The following is a 22,544-nucleotide window of genomic DNA, read 5'->3' as shown; positions in this document are numbered from 1 at the left end:
TCCTTCTGCAGTCACTGCTTTGCATTGGCCAGGGTCTCTGAAATGGTCTCCGCTGTCAATCCCATGACCGCTGCATCCAAGCTACATGGGTTTTCTCTTTGTCTCTCTCCCATCAGGAACAGACCCTGTTCCAGAATGCTGACAGGGGCAGCATGGCTGCTTTGGGGAGGGCCTGTTCAGTCCACGTGGCAAGAGGAAGTGGGAGGGAGAGCCGAATGATATTTATCACTCAGTTAGGTCGAAGCTGATCCTGTCTCACTCCTCATTTATACTGGGCTCCACCTGGCTTGAAATCTACTGGTATTCCACTTCATTCTCATTCAGGTTCCAAGTCTACCTCAGTGTTCATGATGATGGGGGAACGGTACAGCTTTGTGTTAGTGACACTGGACCTGTGATACAGAGGCCTAGACTAAAGCTTCAGAAGCAGGAATCAAATCCCATGGCAGCAGCGGCAGAACTTTAAATTCAGTTTTTTAAATCAATCTGTAATGGCAAAGGTGATCTCAGCAATGAAGTTACCCTGGTTATTGTGGGGAAAAAAACCTCCTATCTGGTCGGGCTGTCCTTATCAGGTAAGGACATGCACCAGCCTTACCTGGTCTGGTCCAGATGTGACTCCCGTTCCCAGCAGCGCAGTTCACTGGACCATTTGGAAAAGGGCAGTCAGGGTGGTCAGTGAAGACTGGCCTTGCTATGGGTGGCACGGTGGCTCAGTGGTTAGCACAGCTGCCTCACAGCACCAGGGACCCCGGTTTGATTTCAGTCTTGGACGACTGTCTGTGCGGAGTTTGCACATTCTCCCCGTGTCTGTGTGGGTTTCCTCCGGGTGCTCCGGCTTCCTCCCACAATCCAAAATGGTGCAGGTTAGCTAAATTGCTCATAATGTGCACTGGTATGTCGGTTAGTTGCATTAGTCAGGGGCAAATATAGGACAAGGGAATGGGTCTGGGTGGGTGACTCTTCAGAAGGTCAGTGTGGACTTGTTGGGCCGAAGGGCCTCTTTCTACATTGTAGGGATTCTAATTCTAGTGTTGCCATGCCCCAGGTCTGAATTAAGACACTATTCTCAGAGCTAGCTGAATGTAGATGCCCAGCAGTTGATGGACCTTGGAATGGGTGAGTTGTGAGTCATTGGTCTGACTCCTGCGCTATACAGCATTGATTCCTCGAGATTGCAGCATTTTGCTCAGGTGGTACTGAATCACACAATTCTTATAGTGCAGAAGGAGGCCATCATGCCATTTAAGCCAGTGTTAATACCAATGCCAATCTCTTGCTTTTTCTCCCCATACCCATGCACAATATTTTTATCAAAATAATCATCGTCTTGAATGCCTCAATTGAAACTGCCTCCACCACCTTTCCAGTCAATGCATTCCACACCCTAACTACCCACTGGATGAAAAATCCTGCTACTTTTGCAGATCACTTTAACTCTGTGCCCTCTTATTCCTGTTCCTGTCTTACAAGCAGGAAGGGTTTCTCCCTAACTATTTCATCCAGCCTGTTCATTAGAATCATACAATCCCTACAGCATTGAAGTAGGCCATTCGGCCCACTGACCCTCTGACGAGCATCCCACCCAGACCCATTCCCCTAGCCTATTGTTGTAACCCTGCATATCCCAGCTCTAAACCACCTTTGGACTATTGGGGAAAACCAGAGCACCCACAGGAAACCCATGTAGTCACGTGCAGAATGTACAAATTCCACACAGACAGTTACCCAAGGCTGGAATCGAACCCAGGCCCGTGGCGCTGTATGGAAGCAGTGCTAACCACTGAGCAACTGTGCTGCCCCTTCGTGACTTTGAAAACCTTTTATCAGACCTTCTCTCAGCCTTTTTGTCTCAAAGGAGAACATTCCTAACTTATTTATATACCCATGCCTTTTAAATGTTGTAATTGTATAAACCTCCACCATTTTCTCTGGCAGCTCATTTCATACACTCACCACCCCCTGCATGAAAACGTTGACCCTTAGGTCACTCTTATATCTTTCTCCTCTCACCCTAAACCGATGCCCTCTCTTTCTGGACTCCCGCAGTCTAGGAAATAGACTTTGTCGATTTTTCCTATCCATGCTCCTCATGATTGTATAAACCTCTATAAGGTCATCCCTCAGCCTCAGACGCTCCAGGAAAAACAGCACCACCCTATTCAACCTCTCCCTATAGCTCAAATCCCTCCAACCCTGGCAACATCCTTGTAAGTCTTTTCTTTCAAGTTTCACAACATCCTTCTGAAAGGAAGGAGACAAAAACTGCATGCAATTTTCCAAAAGTGGTCTAACCAACGTCCTGTACATCCACAATATGACCTCCAAAGTTCTATACTCAATGCTCTGACAATTAAAGGAAAGCATTCCAAATGTGTACAGTTTTGGTCTCCTTACCTGAGAAAGGCTATACTGGCATTGGAGGCGGTACAGAAGAGGTTCACTAGATGGATTCTGGAATTGAGAAGGTTGCCTTATGTGGAGAGATTGAATAGACTGGAATTGTACTCACTGGAATTTAGAAGATATGGGGGGATCTTATAGAAACATATAAAATTATGAAGGGAATAGATAAGGCAGAAGTAGGGACATTTCCACTGGAAGGTGAGATTAGAACTATGGGGCATAACCTCAAAATAAGGGTAAGCAGATTTAGGACTGAATTGAGGAGGAACTCCTTCACTCAAACGGTTGTGAATCTGTTGAATTCTCTGTCCAGTGAAGCTGTTGAGGCTACCTTGTTTTATGTTTTTAAGGCAAAGATAGATTTTTGAATGGTAAAATAATTAAGAGTTATGGTGAGCAGATGGCTAAGTGAAGCTGAATCCATGAAAAGATCAGCCATGATCTTATTGAATGATGGAGGAGGCTTGATGGGCCAGATGGCCTACTCCTGCTCCTATTTCTTAAGTCTTTATGTTCACTGCTACCCAATCCTCCTTTGTCTTGGGTCTATCTAATGATTAGTGATCAAGGACCCTGAAGAAGGCGTTTGGTATGCTCTCCTTTATTGGTCAGAGTATTGAGTACAGGAGTTGGGAGGTCATATTGCAGCTGTACCGTGACATTGGTTAGGCCAGTGTTGGAATGTTGCGTGCAATTCTGGTCTCCTTCCTATCGGAAAGATGTTGTGAAACTTGAAAGCGTTCAGAAAAGATTCACAAGGATGTTGCCAGGGTTGGAGGATTTGAGGTCTAGGGAGATGTTGAATAGGCTAGTGCTGTTTTCCCTAGAGCATTGGAGGTTGAGGGATGACCTTATTAGAGGTTTATAAAATCTCGAGGGGCATGGATATGATAAAGAGACAAAGTCTTTTCCCTGGGGCGGGGGAGTCCAGAACTAGAGGGCATTGGCTTAGGGCAGAAGGGAAAGATTTAAAAGAGATCTAAGGGGGCAACATTTTGCATACAGAGGGTGGTTTGTGTTTGGAATGAGCTGCCAGAGGAAGTGGTGGAGGCTGGTACAATTGCAACTTTTAAAAGGCATTTGGATGGGTATATGAATAGGAAGAGTTTGGAGGGATATGGGCCGGGTGCTGGCATGTGGGACTAGATTGGGTTGGTATATCTGGTCGGCATGGACAGGTTGGACCGAAGAGTCTGTTTCTGTACTGTTCATCCCTATGACTCTATGACTCTGTAGGGTGTTTATGGAAAAGCCACTGTCCTGAGATAGCAAGGTGGCTAATTGCATGAGATCTTTAAGTACAATTGGTCAGAACCTGATGGAGCTGGTACAAATCTGTTCCCTGTGAAAGCTCATGTAGAAATTCCTCACCCCCACCCAAAGACTGTGTGTTACCTTAGTCAATGGGTTGGAGCCAATGTAACATGAACCCCTTCAGAACCCTGACTTTATGCAATTTCTACCCTTTTTTTTCCTCAAAATCCATTATACAATGATGTAAATAACTACTCATCACTCCCCCATCTGCCCCCAAAGTCTCTGCCTTTACAAATTCTGGGTACTTCTTACTTCTCTCCTATTGCATTCTCTTTGCTCTTGGAAGAATAACTGGCTTTGATTTATGGTGAACTAACCCATTGGGTAATAACAGTAAGTGCCACTGGAGAAGGCCAGCCCACCCATTTAATTGTACTGCTCAGTCTGTGAGATTCCAAGAGATCCTTGAAACTATTCACCATAAATTAACCTTTTCTTTCAGTGAAATGAAAGAAATGAAGAAAAAGATTGAACTGAAGCGACAGGAGAAGATTGAGAACATGCTGAAGAGCACGGTGGATAAGAGTATCCAGGAGAAGTGAGTAATCAGCACCTGCCCTTGCTCTGCGATGATAAACAACTTTAGAAGTAACCCCTTAATCACTGGGTAACAGTGTGTTCAACTTGTCCTGCAAACCATTCCTGCAGTAACATAGCAGGGTTCGGGGATATTCAGTTCAAAAGGTCTGGGTAACCAGTATCCGCCATTACTCAACATTGCTGGTGCCATGGTATGGGCCCAGGGCTAGTCTTCAGGGGAACTGAGTGCAGTGGGATGTCACACCCCCTTGGTTTTATTGTATTACTTTCTTGGGTACCTGGGAAAACCACACAAAAATGCACCAATGATTAGATCTGCATGTGTCTGTGTCAGCGGTGGAGACAGAGAGTGAAGGGAGATGAATGTGAGTTATCAGAATATGAGGAGCCATTGCCAAATCTGTTGTCAAGAAACCTGGAATACTATGTGTAGTTTTGATCTCCTTATCTGAGGAAGGATGTTTTGGCTAAGAAGGGAGTGCAGCAAAGGTATACCAGACTGATTCCTGGAAGAGAGGCGAGATCAGTTAGGATTGTATTTGTTAAAGTTTAGAAGAATGAGGGGGTAAATCTCATAGAAAGCTATAAAGGTCTAACAGAACTAGACAGGATAAACACAGGAGGATGTTCCTGATGACTGGCAAGGCCAGAGCCAAGGGTCATAGTCTAAGCTAAGGGGGAGGGCGTTTCGGACTGAGATGAGGAGAGATTTCTTCACCCAGTGAGTGGTGAGCCTGTGGAGTTCACTACCACAGAAAACATTGAATGCTTTTAAGAAGGAGTCAGATATAGTTTTTCAGGGAAAAGGAATTAAAGGGAAAGTTGGAACGGGGAACTGAGTTGGATGATTAGCCATGATCATTATTGAATAGTGGAGCAGGCTCGAAGGGCTGAATGGTCTACTCCTGTTCGTATTTTCCATATTTCAATACCTCTCTTTAAAGTTCTCCCATCTGCTGAGTCAGCTTCATGGTGGACGGTGGACCCAGCCACCCATACAACAATGTTTCCCAAGTTGTTTCTCGCTGAGAGCCCCATTTTGAGACTCAGACCTCTCCGTGAGAGCTGCAAGGGCAATGGCCTGTTAGAGTGGGTTTAAGGCCATTGTAAAGTGGCTGGAAATCCATTGGCGCTCGTTCTGGCCTCGGATTTTTCAACCCCAAAAATGTAGCTGTTGGGATAGTTTGGGGTCCTGTCCTCACTGGGGGAAGCCCTGTCCTACAGTAAGGGGACATGATTCCTCTGGCTTGGGAATCTACAACCAAGAGACACAGTCTCAGAATGAAACCTAGGACTGAGATGGGGGAAGTTCCTCCTCTCACAGGGTTGTGAATCTACCTTAGGGAGTAGTGATACTCACTCATTGAGTATATTCATGGAAGAGGTTGATAGTTATTGTAGATGTGAGAGAATTTCAGGATAGTGCAAGAAGATGGAGCTGTTGTGGTATGGCCTGGTGGCTCAGTGGTTACGGCTGTTGCCTCACAGAACCAGGGACCTGAGTGTGATTCCACACTCGGGCGATTTCTGTGTGGAGTTTGCACATTCTCCCTATGTCTATGTGGATTTCCTCCAGCTGCTCCAGTTTAGACAATAGACAATAGACAATAGACAATAGGTGCAGGAGTAGGCCATTCAGCCCTTCAAGCCTGCACCGCCATTCAATATGATCATGGCTGATCATTCCTAATCAGTATCCTCTTCCTGCCTTATCTCCATAACCCTTGATTCCACTATCCTTGAGAGCTCTATCCAACTCTTTCTTAATTGAATCCAGAGACTGGGCCTCCACTGCCCTCTGGGGCAGAGCATTCCACACAGCCACCACTCTCTGGGTGAAGAAGTTTCTCCTCATCTCTGTCCTAAATGGTCTACCTCGTATTTTTAAGCTGTGTCCTCTGGTTCGGCACTCACCCACCAGTGGAAACATGTTTCCTGCTGCCAGAGTGTTCAATCCTTTCATAATCTTATATGTCTCAATCAGATCCCCTCTCAGTCTTCTAAACTCAAGGGTATATAAGCCCAGTCGCTTCAGTCTTTCAGTGTAAGGTAATCCCGCCATTCCAGGAATTGACCTCGTGAACCTATGCTGCACTCCCTCAATAGCCAGAATGTCTTTCCTCAAATTTGGAGACCAGAACTGCACACAATACTCCAGGTGTGGTCTCACCAGGGCCCTGTACAGCTGCAGAAGCACCTCTTTGCTTCTATACTCAATTCCTCTTGTTATGAAGGCCAGCATGCTATTAGCCTTCTTCACTACCTGCATGCTTGCCTTCATTGACCGGTGTACAAGAACACCCAGATCTCTCTGTACTGCCCCTTTACCTTTCTTCCCACAATCCAAAGACATGCAGGCTAGGTGGATTAGCCATGGGATATGCGGAGTTACAAGGATAGGGTAGAGGGCTGCGTCTGGGTGAAGTGCTCTTTCGAGGGTCGGTGTGGACCTGATGGACCAAATGGCCTGCTTACACACTGTAGGGATTCTATGATCTTACTGAATGGAGGAGCTGTGACTGTGGAATGCATTGCTGTCCCAGACGACCAACATGTAGCTGCAGCTTGACCACCTTCAACTCAGAGTTGATGAGCAGTAGGTACAGTTACAGATGTCAGCAGGTAGGGGACAGGAGAAATCACCTGGGCACTTTGTTCCTGGAGGCAGTAACACCTCTTCACTTCGGCAGAACTTTTTACCTGGACTATCCCAAGGACTGTCCTGCAGATGAGCAGACTGACCCATAGAACCATGAAGCAGGATGCTATTCACGTCAATATGGGAGGGAAACGTGGACAGAAATGTGGTAGAGAGAGGGGTACAGTGTAGTCAAGGCGATAGAAACTGTTCTCTAGCTACACCAGAACTCCAAATGTATTGTTGTTTGTCTGATGCCAGTGTTAAGGATATTTCCTTATACCTGAAGTTGAAATCATCAAAATCCTAGAATCCCTACAGTGTGTAAGCAGACCATTTGGCCCATCAATTCACACCGACACTCTGAAAAGCATCCCCCGCACCCTATCCACGTGACCTTGCATTACCCATACCTAACCCATCCTTGGACACTATGGGCAATTTAACACGGTCAATCCATCAAACCTGCACATCTTTGAACTGTGGGAGGAAACAGGAGCACCTGCAGGAAACCCACAGGGAGAATGTGTAAACTCTGCACAGACAGTCACCCGAGGCTGGAATTGAGTCCAAATCCCTGGTGCTGTGAGACACCACTGAGCCACTATGCCTTGGAACTTGAACTTGGAATGGGAAGGAAAGCATTCCGTTGTCATCAGTCTACACAGGAACCAGCAGCAGAAATACTCGGGAGAGTTTGAGGATTTGGGGTCAAGTTAAAATGTAATAATCTTTAGATTGATAACTGAGCCATGTGCTAATTGACAGAGGAATTAGAGAATTAAATGCATGACCCAGTGGGCAAAAGGGATTTTGATTCATGAGGCACTGTCACTAGTATAAAGGAAGGTGGGGCTGTATTGCTGGAATGGGGTTTACTTAAACCAGGCTGAGACCAGTGCCGTACAAATACACAAAGAGCAGGAGACTTGGTGAATCATAGAATCTATATGCACAGCCCTAGTTATAACAGTGGAGGAATGGTTTGGGTGCATAGGAAAACAAATTCAAAAGAAAAAAAGTATAAACAACAGAAGAATGTTGGTAAATACAAGTAAAGGACAGCTCGGGGCAGAATGTTCAATACCATATGAGCAATGAAGGTGCACATAGAGAAATTTTTAAAAATAGCTTTTTATGTGATTGTATGAAGTACCCACTGTAAGACAGACAAGTAGTGATAAATTGTTTAGATTCAATAGCCATTACATAAATGCAGTTACAATGTGTCCAAGGCTCGAAAAGAATTATTCCAGGGGACACACCATTTCAAAAACACAGACAGAACGGAAAAGGAGTATACAGGGAATTCTTACTTAAGGTTGGGGTTTGTTCCATTTACCAGGATCTTGCCGTGAATGGAGGGTTTGAGTTATAAAAATAGGATAAGCTGGGGCTCTCTTCACTGGAACGTAGGAGGGGTGACCTTATAGCAAATTATAAAATCATGAGGGGCATTGATAGGGTGAATAGAACAGAGATCATAGAACATAGAACAATACAGCGCAGAACAGCCCCTTTGGCCCTCAATGTTGCGCCAACCTGTGAACTATTCTCAGCCCGTCCCCCTACACTATCCCATCATCATATATGGCCTCTTTCCTAAAATGGGCAGTTAAAAACTAGGCAGCATATTTTTAAGGTGGGAGGAGAAAGATTTAAAAAAGACATGAGGGGCAACTTCTTTTGGACAGAGTGGTTTGTGTGAGGAATGAACAGCCAAAGGAAGTGGTTGATGCGGGTAAAATTATAACATTTAAAAGACATTTGGATAAGTACACAAATAGGAAAGGTTTGGAGAGATATCGGACAACTGCAGGATAGTGGGACTAGTTTAGTTTGGGAATATGGCCAGTATGGACTAGTTGGACCAAACGGTCTGTCTCCGTGCTGCATGACTTTAAGACTCCATATTTTAAAAAAATGTGACTTTAAGTTAACAACTCTAGGTGAAGCGTAATTTCCTAAAAAAAATGTTAAAAACAGACTTATGTTCTCAATGACAATTGTTGTTGCCTGGAAAAGCCAATGTAGAAGTTGAAATACTTTGCCATGTTGAGCAATTGTAATTAAAATAATTTGCTAAACGAAACAAGGAAAACTTACGTGAAGAAAGCAAACATTTTACTTGCTGAAGCATCTTTAAAGACATTTACAGTATGGTACAGTATAAGTTATATTGTGCCTGTTCAGGTAAAGTTCTCTGGAGTACAGTGTAGCAGAAAATGCTTTAAAAAAAGTTCTACTGGTATAGGTACAAATGGCAGAAAAAATTATCAACAAATTTTAAAAACAAAGCTTGCTTAAGTAACTGAACAGACAACTGTTTAAAACAGACTCTAGATTACAATGGTGCTGGAAAAGCACAGCAGTTCAGGTAACATCCGAGGAGCAGGAGAATCGACGTTTCGGGCAAAAGCCCTTCATCAGGAATAGAGGCAGGGAGCCTGCAGGGTGGAGAGATAAATGAGAGGGGGGTGGGGGTGGGGAGAAAGTAGCATAAAGTACAATAGGTGAATGGTGGTGGAGATAGAGGTGATAGGTCAGAGAGGAGGGTGGGGGAAGGTAGCAAAGATTACCATGGATGAATGGGGGTGGGGATGAAGGTGATAGGTCAGAGAGGAGGGTGGAGCGGATAGGTGGAAAGGAAGATAGGCAGGTAGGACAGGTCAAGGGGACGGTGCTGAGCTGGAAGGCTGGAGCTGGGGTGAGGTGGGGGAAAGGGGAAATGAGGAAACTGGTGAAATCCACATTGTTGCCATGGGGTTGAAGTGTTCCGAGGCGGAAGATGAGGCGTTCTTCCTCCAGGCGTCAGGTGGTGAGGGAACGGTGGTGGAGGAGGCCCAGGACCTCCATGTCCTCAGCAGAGTGGGAGGGGGAGTTGAAATGTTGGGCCACAGGGCGGTGGAGTTGATTGGTGCGGGTGTCCCAGATATGTTCCCTAAAGCACTCTGCTGGGAGGCGTCCAGTCTCCCCAATGTAGAGGAGACCGCATCGGGAGCAACGGATACTCCATTTCTTCCTCTCCTGACGTCCTTCACCGCCACTCCCTCACCACCCAACGCCTGGAGGAAGAATGCCTCATCTTCCGCCTCAGAACACTTCAACCCCATGGCATTAATGTGGATTTCACCAGTTTCCTCATTTTCCCTTTCCCCCACCTCACCCCAGCTCCAGCCTTCCAGCTGAGCACAGCCCTCATGACCTGTCCTACCTATCTATCTTCCTTTCCACCTATCCACTCCACCCTTCCACTGCCACTCTAATTCGATTAGCTGAACTTGTCCTCACCCTTGACAATTTTTCCTTTGAATCCTCCCACTTCCTCCAGACCATGGGCACCCTTATGGGGCCTAGCTTTGCCTGACTCTTTGTTGGCTCCGTAGAACAGTCCATCTTCCCATCTCTTCCTCTGCTACATTGATGACTGCATTGGTGCCATCTCGTGCTCCCGCGAGGAGGTTGAGCAATTCATCAATTTCACCAACAAATTCTACCCCGACCTTAACTTCACCTGGACCATCTCTAACACCTCCCTTCCCTTCCTGAACCTCTCCATCTATGATGACCGACTTGACACTGACATTTTTTACAAATCCACCGACTCTCACAGCTACCTGGAATATATATTTTCCCACCCTACCTCCTGCAAAAATGCCATCCCGTATTCCCAATTCCTCCGCCTCTGCCGCATCTGCTCCCAGGAGGACCAGTTCCACCACAGAACACACCAGATGGCCTCCTTCTTCAGAGACCGCAATTTCCCTTCTCACGTGGTTAAAGATGCCCTCCAACGCATCCCATCCACATCCCACCCCTCCGCCCTCAGACCCCACCCCTCCAACCATAACAAGGACAGAACGCCCCTGGTGCTCACCTTCCACCCTACCAACCTTTTTATGGGTATTTAAGCGGGCATTGGATAGGTATATGGAGGATAGTGGGTTAGTGTAGGTTAGGTGGGCTTTGATCGGCGCAACATCGAGGGCCGAAGGGCCTGTACTGTGCTGTATTCTTCTATGTTCTATGTTCTATGTTCTAAACCACATCATCCAACGACATTTCCGCCAACTCCAAACTGACCCCATCACCAGAGATACATTTCCCTCCCCAGCCATTTCCACCTTCCGCAAAGACTGTTCCCTCCGTGACTACCTGGTCACGTCCACGCCTCATGACCTGTCCTACCTATCTATCTTCCTTTCCACCTATCCACTCCACCCTCCTCTCTGACCTATCCGCTCCACCCTTCTCTCTGACCTATCACCTCCATCCCCACCCCCATTCACCTATTGTATTCTATGCTACTTTCTCCCCACCCCCAACTCCCCTCTCATTTATCTCTCCACCCTGCAGGCCCCCTGCCTCAATTCCTGATGAAGGGCTTTTGCCCGAAACATCCATGTTCCTGCTCCTCGGATGCTGCCTGACCTGCTGTGCTTTTCCAGCATCACTCTAATCAAGATTCTGGTTTACAGCATCTGCAGTCCTTGTTTTTAACTAACTGTTTAAAATAGCACGGTGGCTCAGTGATTAGCACTGCTGCTGCTCAGCACCAGGGACCTGGATTCCATTCCACCCTCAGGCAACTGTGTGTGTGGAGTTTGCACGTTCTCCCTGTGTCTGCATGTGTTTCCTCAGGGTGCTCCAGTTTCCTCTCGCAGTTTAAAGATGTGCAGGTTAGGTGGATTGGTTTACAGGTGACTGGGTCTGGGTGGGATGATCTTCGGAGGAAGACCCTTTCTGTGTTGTAGGGATACCATGAAAAATGATGACAGGGCACAGACACAGTGGTGCCAACTCTAGCAAGACAATCAGGGCGCTCTCTGATGATGCAACTCAAGAGTCATAATAATGTGAGACACTCGGTGATGAAGCCAGTAAGTAAGGGGTGCTAAATTGGGAATTGTCACTTTAAGTGAGGAGAGAAGGTATTAAAGAAAAGAGACAACTTTAAAGCAAAAAACTTAAGAGGAGACATAAAATGAGGACTCCCTGTAACAAAAAATGACATAAGTGCTCTAGTGAGAAAGGATCTTCACTAAGAATAATGAAGTAGAATGACTATTTGTGGAGATCAGGATTAAAGTCTGTTTGAGAAACCTGGTGGACATAGTTTACAGGCCCTTTAACAGTAGGTAGAACTTTAAATAAGCAATTAATGGATCTTGTAACAAAGATTATATCTTTGTTCCTGCATATGTAATAAGAGAGAATCAGTGCAGTCTAGTCTGATTACATTCTAATATCAAGGTCACACTGCTCACAGAACACTGTGCTTCCTTCACAGGCGCAAGAAGGAGATCAATGAGCATCATATTCAGATGTCAGTGAAACTCTTTAAGCTGGTAGGTGGCATGGCACAGAGGAGAGTTTGTCTCGACATCAACAAACCAACAAGAAACAACAAAATATGAGAAAGCCCATTCAGCTCATCGCTGTGCATTTGCAATGACTGGTGTACTAAACAACAACTTCGCTTTCTAGAACTGATATCTGCACTCTCAAGGCAACATTCCCTCTCCACAAATAACAGTCATAGTGCTGGGCAGCAATGGAAATAGACCTTTCGGTCCAACTCATCTAAGCTGACCAGATATCCTAAATGAACCTTGTCCCATTTGCCAGCACTTGGCCTACATCCCTCTAAATCCTTCCTATTCATATATCCATCCAGATGCTGTTTAAATGTTGTAATCGTGCCAACCTCCACCACTTCCTCTGGCAGTTCATTCCAGACAAGCACCACCCTCTGCGTGAAAAACTTGCCTCTTAGGTTCCTTTTAAATCTTTCCCATCTCACCCTCTAGTTCTGGATTCCCCCATCCCAGGGAAAAGACCTTGTCTATTTATCCTATCCATGCCCCACATGATTTTATAAACCTCTATAAGGTCACCCCTCAGCTTACTCCCAAGAAACAAGTCCCTCTCCCCAAAGAACATTCCCACTCCGTAAACAACATTCCCACTCCCCAAATGGTTCAGTTCCACAAGTTACAATCCCACTCCTGCAAATGAAAATCTCACTTACCAAACAACAGTTTCACTTCACTTCTGATTTTTTTTTATTGCAGGCTTACGTGAATCAAACGAATCTTGAGAGCAAGCTTGAAGAAAAGTATTCAGCAAAATTAGAGGAAATTAAGGAAAAGGAAAAAGAGGTAACTGAGTTGGACCAAAACTATACAAGGCACTAGTCAGACCCCAGCTGGAATGCTATGAATAGTTTGGGCCCCTTATCTCAGCAAAGATATGCTGGCATGGGAGGCAGTCCAGAGAAGTTTCACTGACTGATCCTGGAAACAGAGGAGACTGTCTTGTGAGGAAAAGTTGAATAAGTTCAGTCTATACTCATTGGTGTTTAGAAGAATAAGTGACCATTTTAAAACATACAAGATTTATAGGAGACTTTGCAGGATAGATATTGAAAGGTGGTTTCCCCTTTTGGAAGGTGTAGGACCAGATGACATAATCTCAGAATAAGAGACAGAGATGAAGAGGAATTTCTTCACTCAAAGGGCAGTGAATATTTTGGGCTGTTGAGGCTGGATCATTAAGTATACTCAAACCAAGACAAACAAAAGATTTAATCAGTAAGGGAATCAAGGCAAAAGGCAGGAAAGTGGAGTTGACAATTATCATATCACCCATGGTCTCATTGAATGGTGGAGTAGACTCTGGGCTGAATGGCCTACGTCTGCTCCAAAATCTTACCAGCTAAATTTGCTGATGACACAATGATAGGTGGGAAAGTAAATTGTGAAATGGCGTAAGGAGACTATAAAGGTGATATAGATAGGTTAAGTGAGTGGGCAGTGATGATGTTGCAGATGGGGAAAATATGAAATTGTCCATTTTGCAGGAAGGAAAAGAAGAGTCATATTATCTAAAAGGTGAGAGGTTACAGGGCTCTGAAATGCAGGGAGATCTAGGGTTCTTGTACGTGAATCACAAACAATTGGTACTGGTACAGTTAGAGAAATTAGGAAAGCAAATAGCATGTTATTATAAGGGGATTTCTTACAAGAGTATGAAAATTTTGCTTCAATTATACAGGACATTGGTGATTCTATATCTGAGGTACCGTGCAAAGGGCTGGCTCCTTATTTAAAGAAAGATGTAAATGCATTGAAAGCAGTTCAGAGAAGATTACCAGACTAATACCCAAAATGGGAGGGTTGTCTTGTAAGATAAAGTTGAATAGGCTAGGTTGTATCTACTGGAGCTTAGAAGAGTAAAAGTTGAACTTGATTAAAAATATAGAGGCATTCCCACACCTAATTTGTACTTTTCTACGTTTGGGTTTAATTTCTCATCTGAATTACTGCATCGTTACCAGTGCAAAACTCCCTCAGGACTGGTGCAGAGAGTTATCCAGGGCAACATTACCCAAAGCAGTTTAATTGTTTCCTTAAGTACTGTCATGGACAGAATATGTGTTGCTTTTCACTGCCTGTGATCAACATGGTTGTATGTAAGAGGTATGTGTTCTTACCTTGGTATGTGCATCCCAAATAAATAAAAACAGTAATACTAGAGAGACTCAGCAGGTTTGTCAGCATCTGTGAAGAGAGAAACAGACTTCAATGACTCTTCATCAGAGGAAATTCACTGAACTCAAAACATTAACTCTGCTTTTCCCCCACAGATGCTGCCATACCTGCTGTTTTTATTTCAGATCTCCTGCATCCCAATTAAATAAATCCAGCATCAACGTTTGTGAGTCTCATTGCTTCACAAATAACAGAATGTTTTACTCACCTGTCTCACTTACACATACACACATTAATGATATCAGCCTCTTTTATGGCAGGCCTGTAGTTTCTGAGATGAAGTCGATGTTTTCTAGGTATTGTAAAGTGAACGGTTCTCAACAGTCTGTCAAGTTTCTTGTAGTTGAATTTTAAGGAGTTTGGTTTGCAGGTAAACTCCAAATTGGAACAGGTTGGGGGAGCAGTTTTCTCTGGGAACTCCTACTTTCGAGGTATTGCTCATTAATTATCTTGCAGCTGGTTTGATGGCATTTTGGTGGAATTCTGCCTGCAAGTAACTTTTGCAACAACAAAATCAATTCTCATCAGGTGAATTCCACAAGTTCAAAGTCTTTTCTGAATAAAATTGGAGGGTGGGTGGTGACGGGTTATTTGACATCTTGACCTATTCAATGTGATAGTAGTCTCTTAGATTAGTTTCAGGAAAGGCATCGATTCAGCATCAGTCTGGAAGATTGTTTAGGTCTTTTGCAACAAAAGAGTGGTTTCATTCCTCAAAAAGATGTCAGGTGACCCATCGATATCCATCTTTCCAGCCTTTGGTGTTCTATTTTTAAAAACTTGAAAATTGATTTGAAGTTCAGAATATACCGAAGTGTGACAGTATAGACTAGGATCTGATTGAGGTGTTCTTATGTTAGTTAGAGTGAAGAGTGAAACTATTTCCTCTGGTGAGGCAAGTCAGAACAAATGGACATAACCTTAAAACTGGAACCAGTCAGTTCCGGGGTCATGTCAGGAGACGGTTATGTGAATCTCAAACTCCCTTCTCCAACAGCTGTCTTAAATCCTTATGCTGATATTGTGCTGTATCATCCGAGAGTCACTTTGCTTCTGCAAGTGTGCCCTAAGCCATTTCACAGAATGCCAGTATCGTTTTGGCACAGGAGAAAGCCATTTCACCCATCATGCCTGCACCATTCCTTCAGTCCACGCCTATTCACAGCACATGGAGCAGGTAGGTATGCAAATTGCTGCCTTGAGGTTCACATTCCCAACGCCAGAAGCCTGTGGCATAGCTGCCCACACACTGCAGCCCTGAGCCAGTGCACAGTGTTAGGGGAGAAGGGTCCTGTTTGAGCCACCATTGATCTGCTTTCCTCTCCTTGTTTCCCACCTGTTCAGTACCAGCAGGAGGTTCAGGACGAGTACGAGGCAAAAATGACAGCCTTGCCGCAGTTGGTGGAAGAGCTGAGCAAGTTGATCATCACCAGCAAGTTCACCCCCGAGCTGGAGAGAATGCAGAGCCAAGAGAAAGATGTGGAGGAATCAAAAGCACTTGAACCACTGCCTCCCACAACAGAGAGCACATCAGAGAGTATAGCGAATGAAGATGAGGATGGTCCAGAATATCTTATTGCTGTGCTATAACTAACAATAACACTAGTAAAAGCCCTGGATCAGGGATGTACTGCACAGATACCAGGCTGAGGTCAGCAGAGAGATGAGTTGAGTACTTTACACTGGTGCAAGGTAACATGTGCTCCCTCGCTGATTTATAGCTTGCATGGTCTCACTTTAACAAGTGAGACATCGAGTTGACACCCATTGTCAGATGGGTTGTCAGAAAAGTGCTTCCTCTCATGGTCTATCTATATTTTCTTGTGACATTCCCTCTTCCGTAGTTACACATCTCTCTTGTAAGGACTTGCAATTGATCAGTGACTTTTGTGACCGGGCACTCTGGACTCCGCTCCCTCTGTCAGTGAGACATTTCCCCTTTGAGCTTGGTGACATTAAAACACGGAAACCACATCTATTCTGCCCTTTATCTCTCTCTTCTCTTCACCTCTGCCTTTATATAATAACAGGGGATGTGGCATCTCTTGGAGAGCTGCCACAGAGGTGACAGTCCAAATGATTGCTTCTGGACTCTGCACTTTAACATGTCAGTGAAAGGCTGTCTTTTTTATGAGTTTGTTAACCAGTCAGTTCCCTTGGAATCCAAGCTGTTCCACCTATCCTTAAAACATTCATTGTTGAAAGTGGATTTTCTGCTCTGTTTACCCCAGGAGAGATGTTTCCAGGTATTGGAGGTAAACATTAATGTGCAGCAGAAGGAGCTTGATGGCTGATCTCATGGCAGAGACCTTGGGGAGCATACATGCAGCAGTGAGGGTCTACTGGGACAAGAATGGTGTGTTCACTATAGCAGGAAGCTCACCAGCAAAGTGGCCTGCTGTTCAAGAAATGCTGGGCTCCATGTAGATGCTGAGATAAGATTAAAGCCTTTGTAGAACCACGAGTTATAAATAACCTTAAGTGGGTACAGTACCTCTTCCTCTGACTCAGCTTGCTACGGTTCTCTGAAGCTATTTTCTGTGGTTTGTGTGAAGAATGATTATAGTACTTTTACCTTGACTTAAACAGCAGTTTGAGTGAATAACACCTGTGAATGTTTTCGAAAATAAACTTAGTGTGACCATTCCCTTCTACCGATATATGTGTTTTTTTTTAAGTGTATTTGCCGAGTTACCATTGGAGTCTAGAGTGGGCCTATTAAGGGGCATATACCTTGGAGGCAGTGGACCATGGGAGGGGATGAGTGAGCTCTCAGCAGATCAAATGATTTGAAACTTTGGTTAACCATTAATTGGCCTCAGAGTGAAGGGATGGCCCTTTAGAAACTAGATGAGGAGGAATTTCTTCAGCCAGAGGGTGGAAGCCATTGCCTCAGAAGGCTGTGGAGGCCAAGCCATCGAATGTCTAAGAGCTTGATGGCTTCTTGATTGGTAAGAAGATCGAGGGTTATGGGAAGAAGGCGAAAGAAGAGGGTTGAGATATGAGCCATGATTGAATGGTAGAGCAGATCCGATGGACTGAATAGCCTAATTCTTATCCTATGCCTTACGGTTGTGGTTCCGGGCTATCAGTGTCAACAGCATAGTTGATAGACTATAGCAGGGGTTTAAATCACAATCGGTAATGTTAATGACAATAGCAAGCATCCATCAATGGGGTTTATGGTTGGGTGGGTGGGTGGAAGGTGAAGGGGGCAATGTTCCTAATTATCAATATGAATCAGCCCAGGAGGTTCTGCTCTGACCTTCAGTGAGCTGGGAACAAGCAGGGATGGTGGGACTGAAATTGGTCCGAATCTGGTACTGTGAAGTGCTACAAAAACAGAAACTGCTGGTGAAACTCAGCATCTGTAGAGAGAGAGAAAGGCAGAATTTATGTTTTGAGTCCAGAAACTGTCAGATCTGCTGACTTTCTCCAGCAATTTCTGTTTTGTTTCTGACTTCCACCATCTGTAGTTCTTTGTTTTCTGTTTACCACGACGTAGTAACTCATCTCACCGTGTGCAATGTCTTTTTCTTGTGAAGACACGAAATTAGGCTGTCCAGTGCATGTCACTCAACTGAAGAGAACTGCTTTCATACCAATGTTACTCTGAGGCTGAGGGACATTCCAGCCCTTCCCCCACAGGAACTGATGATATTTCCTCTCAGGTTATGGCTGTCACTGCTAAGGCTGTCACTTCCATTGCATGGAATCTGCTGATATGTGTGACTAACATTTTCCCAGAGCATACCATTCCAAAATGTGTCCTGGGGATAGCCAAGACCCGGGCATTGACACCAGTTGGATCCGATTCCCCACCAGACATGGCTCTCTCAACAGCATTCTCAACATGTACAGCTACTACATCATGGACTATGATACAGATCACACCCTAGCCCACATCCAGGCTAGGATGCAACCTTTGAACCTTTTACAATCAATACAGAAAATTCATCTTTGTATCAATGTTAGCCACACTGCTTTTTCTGGTTAAATCACAGTCATAGAGAATTAGAGTCCTTAATTTTCCATATTGTACAATACTTTTAGGAGATTAGCTAATAGAGCAATGATTTGTTTTCCTTTGAAAAAGACAGTTCCCAAACAGTTAATATTTCTAAGCAATCCTTGGAAATGTCAGGGTGCCTTGGTTCAGGCTTCCACGTTGACTAAGCAGGTAGGATAGCCCCTTATTGATAGTGTTCAGAAATGACCCTCAGTAGGATACACACACACAAAAAAAATCTCAAGCTGGCAAATGAACAGAAAGAAAGGTGACTATTCAGGCATCTTCGGTACGTGTTCTTTACTCTTTGGTTAGAAAGTTCAAACGGTTTGCAAACTTCCTGCCCCTAGAATCAGGCTATATTTATTAACAGCTCCTCATTAGGGTGCAGACCGTGTAAGATAGCTTATCTGATAGAAGATGGACCATGGAAGATGTTGGAAGATCCAGGGAAGAGTCTCCTAACACTTTGGTTAAGAAACAGGATGCTCCATCTATTAGTTACTGAGATCAAAACACTCTGTACCATCCTTTGTTTCATCCTCTGGTAACAGTGATCTCAACTATTGTGGGTTGTATTCTCTTTTTGTCTGTTTAACTATTATATTTTAGCTAAACCGTCACTACTTAATAAAACAGCTTAAAATGATTTAAATGGTCGACTGTCAGTCTTAGGTAATCAACTCCAACATCTCATGCAGTCAACCATCTCAGTGGGACAAGTAATCTCTGGCACTGCCATGAGTACAGAAGCAAAATGGACATGATCTACAACACCATATTCTCAACAAATGGGAAACAACAATTCCCTTAGAAATTCCCTAAACTCCATTCTCTCTGAAATAAAGATCAACATTCCATTTGCATCCCTATTGCCCATTCCTTTCTTTTTGATGTTTATGCAAAAGGATATCCCAAAGTACTCTGTGTTGTAGTTTTCTAAACTCTTTCTCCATTTATGATGAATTACTCCATATTTCCTGCCAAATCATTACTTTTTCCCCCACATTATATTCCAACTGCCAAGCTTTTTCCACTTGATTAATGTGTGTATATCCCTCTTTAGAATCTGTGTGTCATCCTCGCCAGTTGACTTCACACCTATTTTTGTATTTTTTTAAAATTCACTCATGGGATGTGGGTGGCTCTGGCTAGGCCAGCATTAATTGCCCATCTTTAATTGCCCAGATGTCAACTAAGAGCATTGCTGTGGGTCTGAAGTCACATGAAGATCCAGGTAAGGATGGCAGATTTCCTTCTCCAAAGGACATTACTGAATCATATGGGTTTTTCCCAACAATCAACAATGGATTCATTGTCCTCAAGCTTGGCTAAAGCATATTTACTTTCCTCATTGTTAATGTACCTTGTGACCCAATATTGATCCCTGTGATACTCAGTTAGTTATAGGTTGCAATCGTGAAAATACCACTCTGTCTTCAATGAGTAAGCCAATCCTCTCTGACCGACATTTCCTGTGACCCAACCTACCCACTCTTGCCTCCTCCTTCACTGACCTCCCCCCCCATTCCTCCTCCCATTCTTCCCCATTTCTCTGCCTCTTCTTCACTCAGACAGTCCCTCCATCTCTTCTTCCTCTGGGTTACGGGGTCAGTGAGAAGGCAGGAAAAGAGAGGAAAGCAGAGCCAAGCAGGGTATTAAAGATCAATGAAGTTGTCTTTGTGTTGAACCTCAGGAGAAGGGGAGGGGGTGTTATTCAATGAATACTCTACATCAGGTTTTACTATTGAGAAAGAAATGGAGGCAAGGGGACTTGGAAGTAAATATCGATGTTTTGAAAACTGTTCATACTACAGAAGAGGAAGTGCTGGGGGTCTTAAAAAACATAAAGGTTGGTAAATCTCAGGACCTGATTGAATGTATTCCAGGACATTGTAGGACGTTAGGGTGGAAATTGCAGGGCCCCTAGCAGAATTACTTGTATCATGTATAGATATACCGGAGGACTGGGGGGTGGTGAATGTTGTGCCATTCTTTAAGGAGGGTTGTAAGGAAGAGCCTGGAAACTATAGACCTGTGAATCTGACATTGGTGATGGGTAGGTTGTTGGAGGTGATTCTGAAAGATAGGATTTACATGTATTTGGAGAGGCAAGTGTTGATTATGGTTTAGTGCAAGGAAAATGGTGTCTCACAAACTTCATTGAATCTTTTTAAATGAAGTAACCAAAAAGATTAACAAGGGCAGAATGATAGCTGTTGTTTACTTGGACTTTTAGAAAGTTTTTGACAAGGTTCTGCATAACAGACTAATTAATAAAGTTATGTCACATGGGATTCAGGGTGAGCATGCCAATTGGATTCAAAATTGACTTGATCCTTGACACTAGGAGAAGGAGGGTGATAGTGGAAGGTTGGAGTGGTGCTGCAAAAGCACAACAGGTCAGGCAGCATCCGAGGTGCAGGAAAATTAACGTTTCGGACAAAAGCCCTTCATCAGGAATGCAGGCAGGGTCCACTGCAGGCACCCTGCCTCTATTGCTGATGAGGGGCTTTTGCCCGAAATGTCGATTTTCCTGCTCCTCAGATGCTGCCTGACATGCTGTACCTTTCCAGCACCACTATAAACTAGACTCTGGTTTCCAGCATCTGCAGTCCTTGTTTTTACCTACCTGATAGTGGAAGGTTGCTCTGTTAGACTGGAGGCCTACGGCCAGCAGTGCTCCACAAGGATCGGTACTGGGTCCAATTTTGGTCTTCATTTATAGAAATGATTTGGATAAGAATATAGGAGGTATGGTTAGTAAGTTTGCAGATGACACCAAACAGTGGACAATGAAGAAGGTTATCGAAGATCACAAAGAGATCTTGATCAATTGGGACAATGGACTGAAAAATAGTAGATGGAGTTTAATTTGGATAAATGTGGGGTATTGCATTTTGGTAATATGAACAGGGTCCTGGGTGGTGTTGTAAGAACAGAGAAACCTAGGGGTTCAATACATAATTCTTTGAAATTTGCGTCACAGGTAGACAGGGTGGTTAAGGAGGCATTTAGCTCCCTTACCTTCATTGCTCAGACCTTCAAGCGTACGAATTGAGGCATTACGTTGAAGTTGTACAGGAGATTCACGAGGCCTCTTCTAGAGTTCTATGTACAATTCTGTCACCTTGTTCCAAGAAGGATATTATTAAACTGGAGAGGATTCAGAAAAGATTTACCAGGATGTTGCTGGGAATGGCAGATTGGAGATATAAAAATAGACTGTAAAGTCAGCATTGGAGGCTGAGGGGTGACTTTACAGAGGTTTATAAAATCATGAGCGGCATGGATTGAGTAAATAGACAAAGTCTTTTCCATGGGGCGGGGGAGTCCAGAACTAGAGGGCATAGGTTTAGGGTGAGAGGGGAAATATTTAAGGGGCAACGTCTTCACACAGAGGGTGGTGTGTGTTTGAAATGAGGTGCCAGAGGAAGTGGTGGAGGCTGGTACAATTACAACATTTTAAAGGTGCCTGAATGGGTAAATGAATAGGAAGCATCAAAACGTGTGTTGCTGGAAAAGCACAGCAGGTCAGGCAGCATGCGAAAAGCAGGAGAATTGACATTTCGGCAGAAGTCCCTCATCAGAAATGCGGGGGGGGGGGAGGGGGCCGGAGAGATAAATAAGAGTTTGGGGTAGGGATGGGAAGATTGGTGGAATGGCTATAGGTGGATGGTAATTGTGATAGGGTCAGTGATAGGGTGGAGCAGACAAATAGGAAGGAAGATGGATAGGTTAAGAGGGCTTGAGTTGCTTGAGGGTTGGATCTGGGATGAGGTGGGGGTAGGGGAGGTTTGGAAAATGGTGAAGTCAATGTTGATGCTGTGTGCTTGTAGGGTCCTGAGGCGGTAGATGAAGGATTCTTCACCCAGTTGGGAGTTGGCTTTGACTTGGCAGTAGAGGAGGCCCAGGATTTGCATGTCCTTAGGAGAGTGTGAGGGGGGGTTGAAGTGGTTGGCTACAGGGCAGTGAGTACTTTTTGGTGTGTACAGACCACAGATGTTCCCTGAATTGTTCCACAAGTTGGCATTCTGTCTCCACAATGTACAGGAGACCATATTGAGAGCAATGGATGCAG

At 44.4% G+C, this 22,544-nt stretch overlaps 1 protein-coding gene across 1 annotated transcript in view; it reads left to right on the top strand.

Annotated features, from left to right (window-relative positions):
* The window catches only part of LOC140476577 (1-phosphatidylinositol 4,5-bisphosphate phosphodiesterase beta-2-like), a 161,788-nt gene extending 144,698 nt beyond the window's left edge, over positions 1-17,090 (top strand). Inside the window, exons 29-32 of the mRNA XM_072569387.1 lie at positions 4,166-4,261; positions 12,192-12,249; positions 12,976-13,062; positions 15,799-17,090. Of these exons, the coding sequence (XP_072425488.1) occupies positions 4,166-4,261; positions 12,192-12,249; positions 12,976-13,062; positions 15,799-16,044 (487 nt within the window). The 3' untranslated portion in view covers positions 16,045-17,090. The remainder of the gene's footprint in view (positions 1-4,165; positions 4,262-12,191; positions 12,250-12,975; positions 13,063-15,798) is intronic.
* The last annotated feature ends 5,454 nt before the right edge of the window (positions 17,091-22,544 follow it).

This window comes from Chiloscyllium punctatum, chromosome 4 (assembly GCF_047496795.1).
Source record: "Chiloscyllium punctatum isolate Juve2018m chromosome 4, sChiPun1.3, whole genome shotgun sequence".
NCBI lineage: Eukaryota > Metazoa > Chordata > Chondrichthyes > Orectolobiformes > Hemiscylliidae > Chiloscyllium > Chiloscyllium punctatum.
This window is presented reverse-complemented; position numbering and strand designations above follow the sequence as displayed.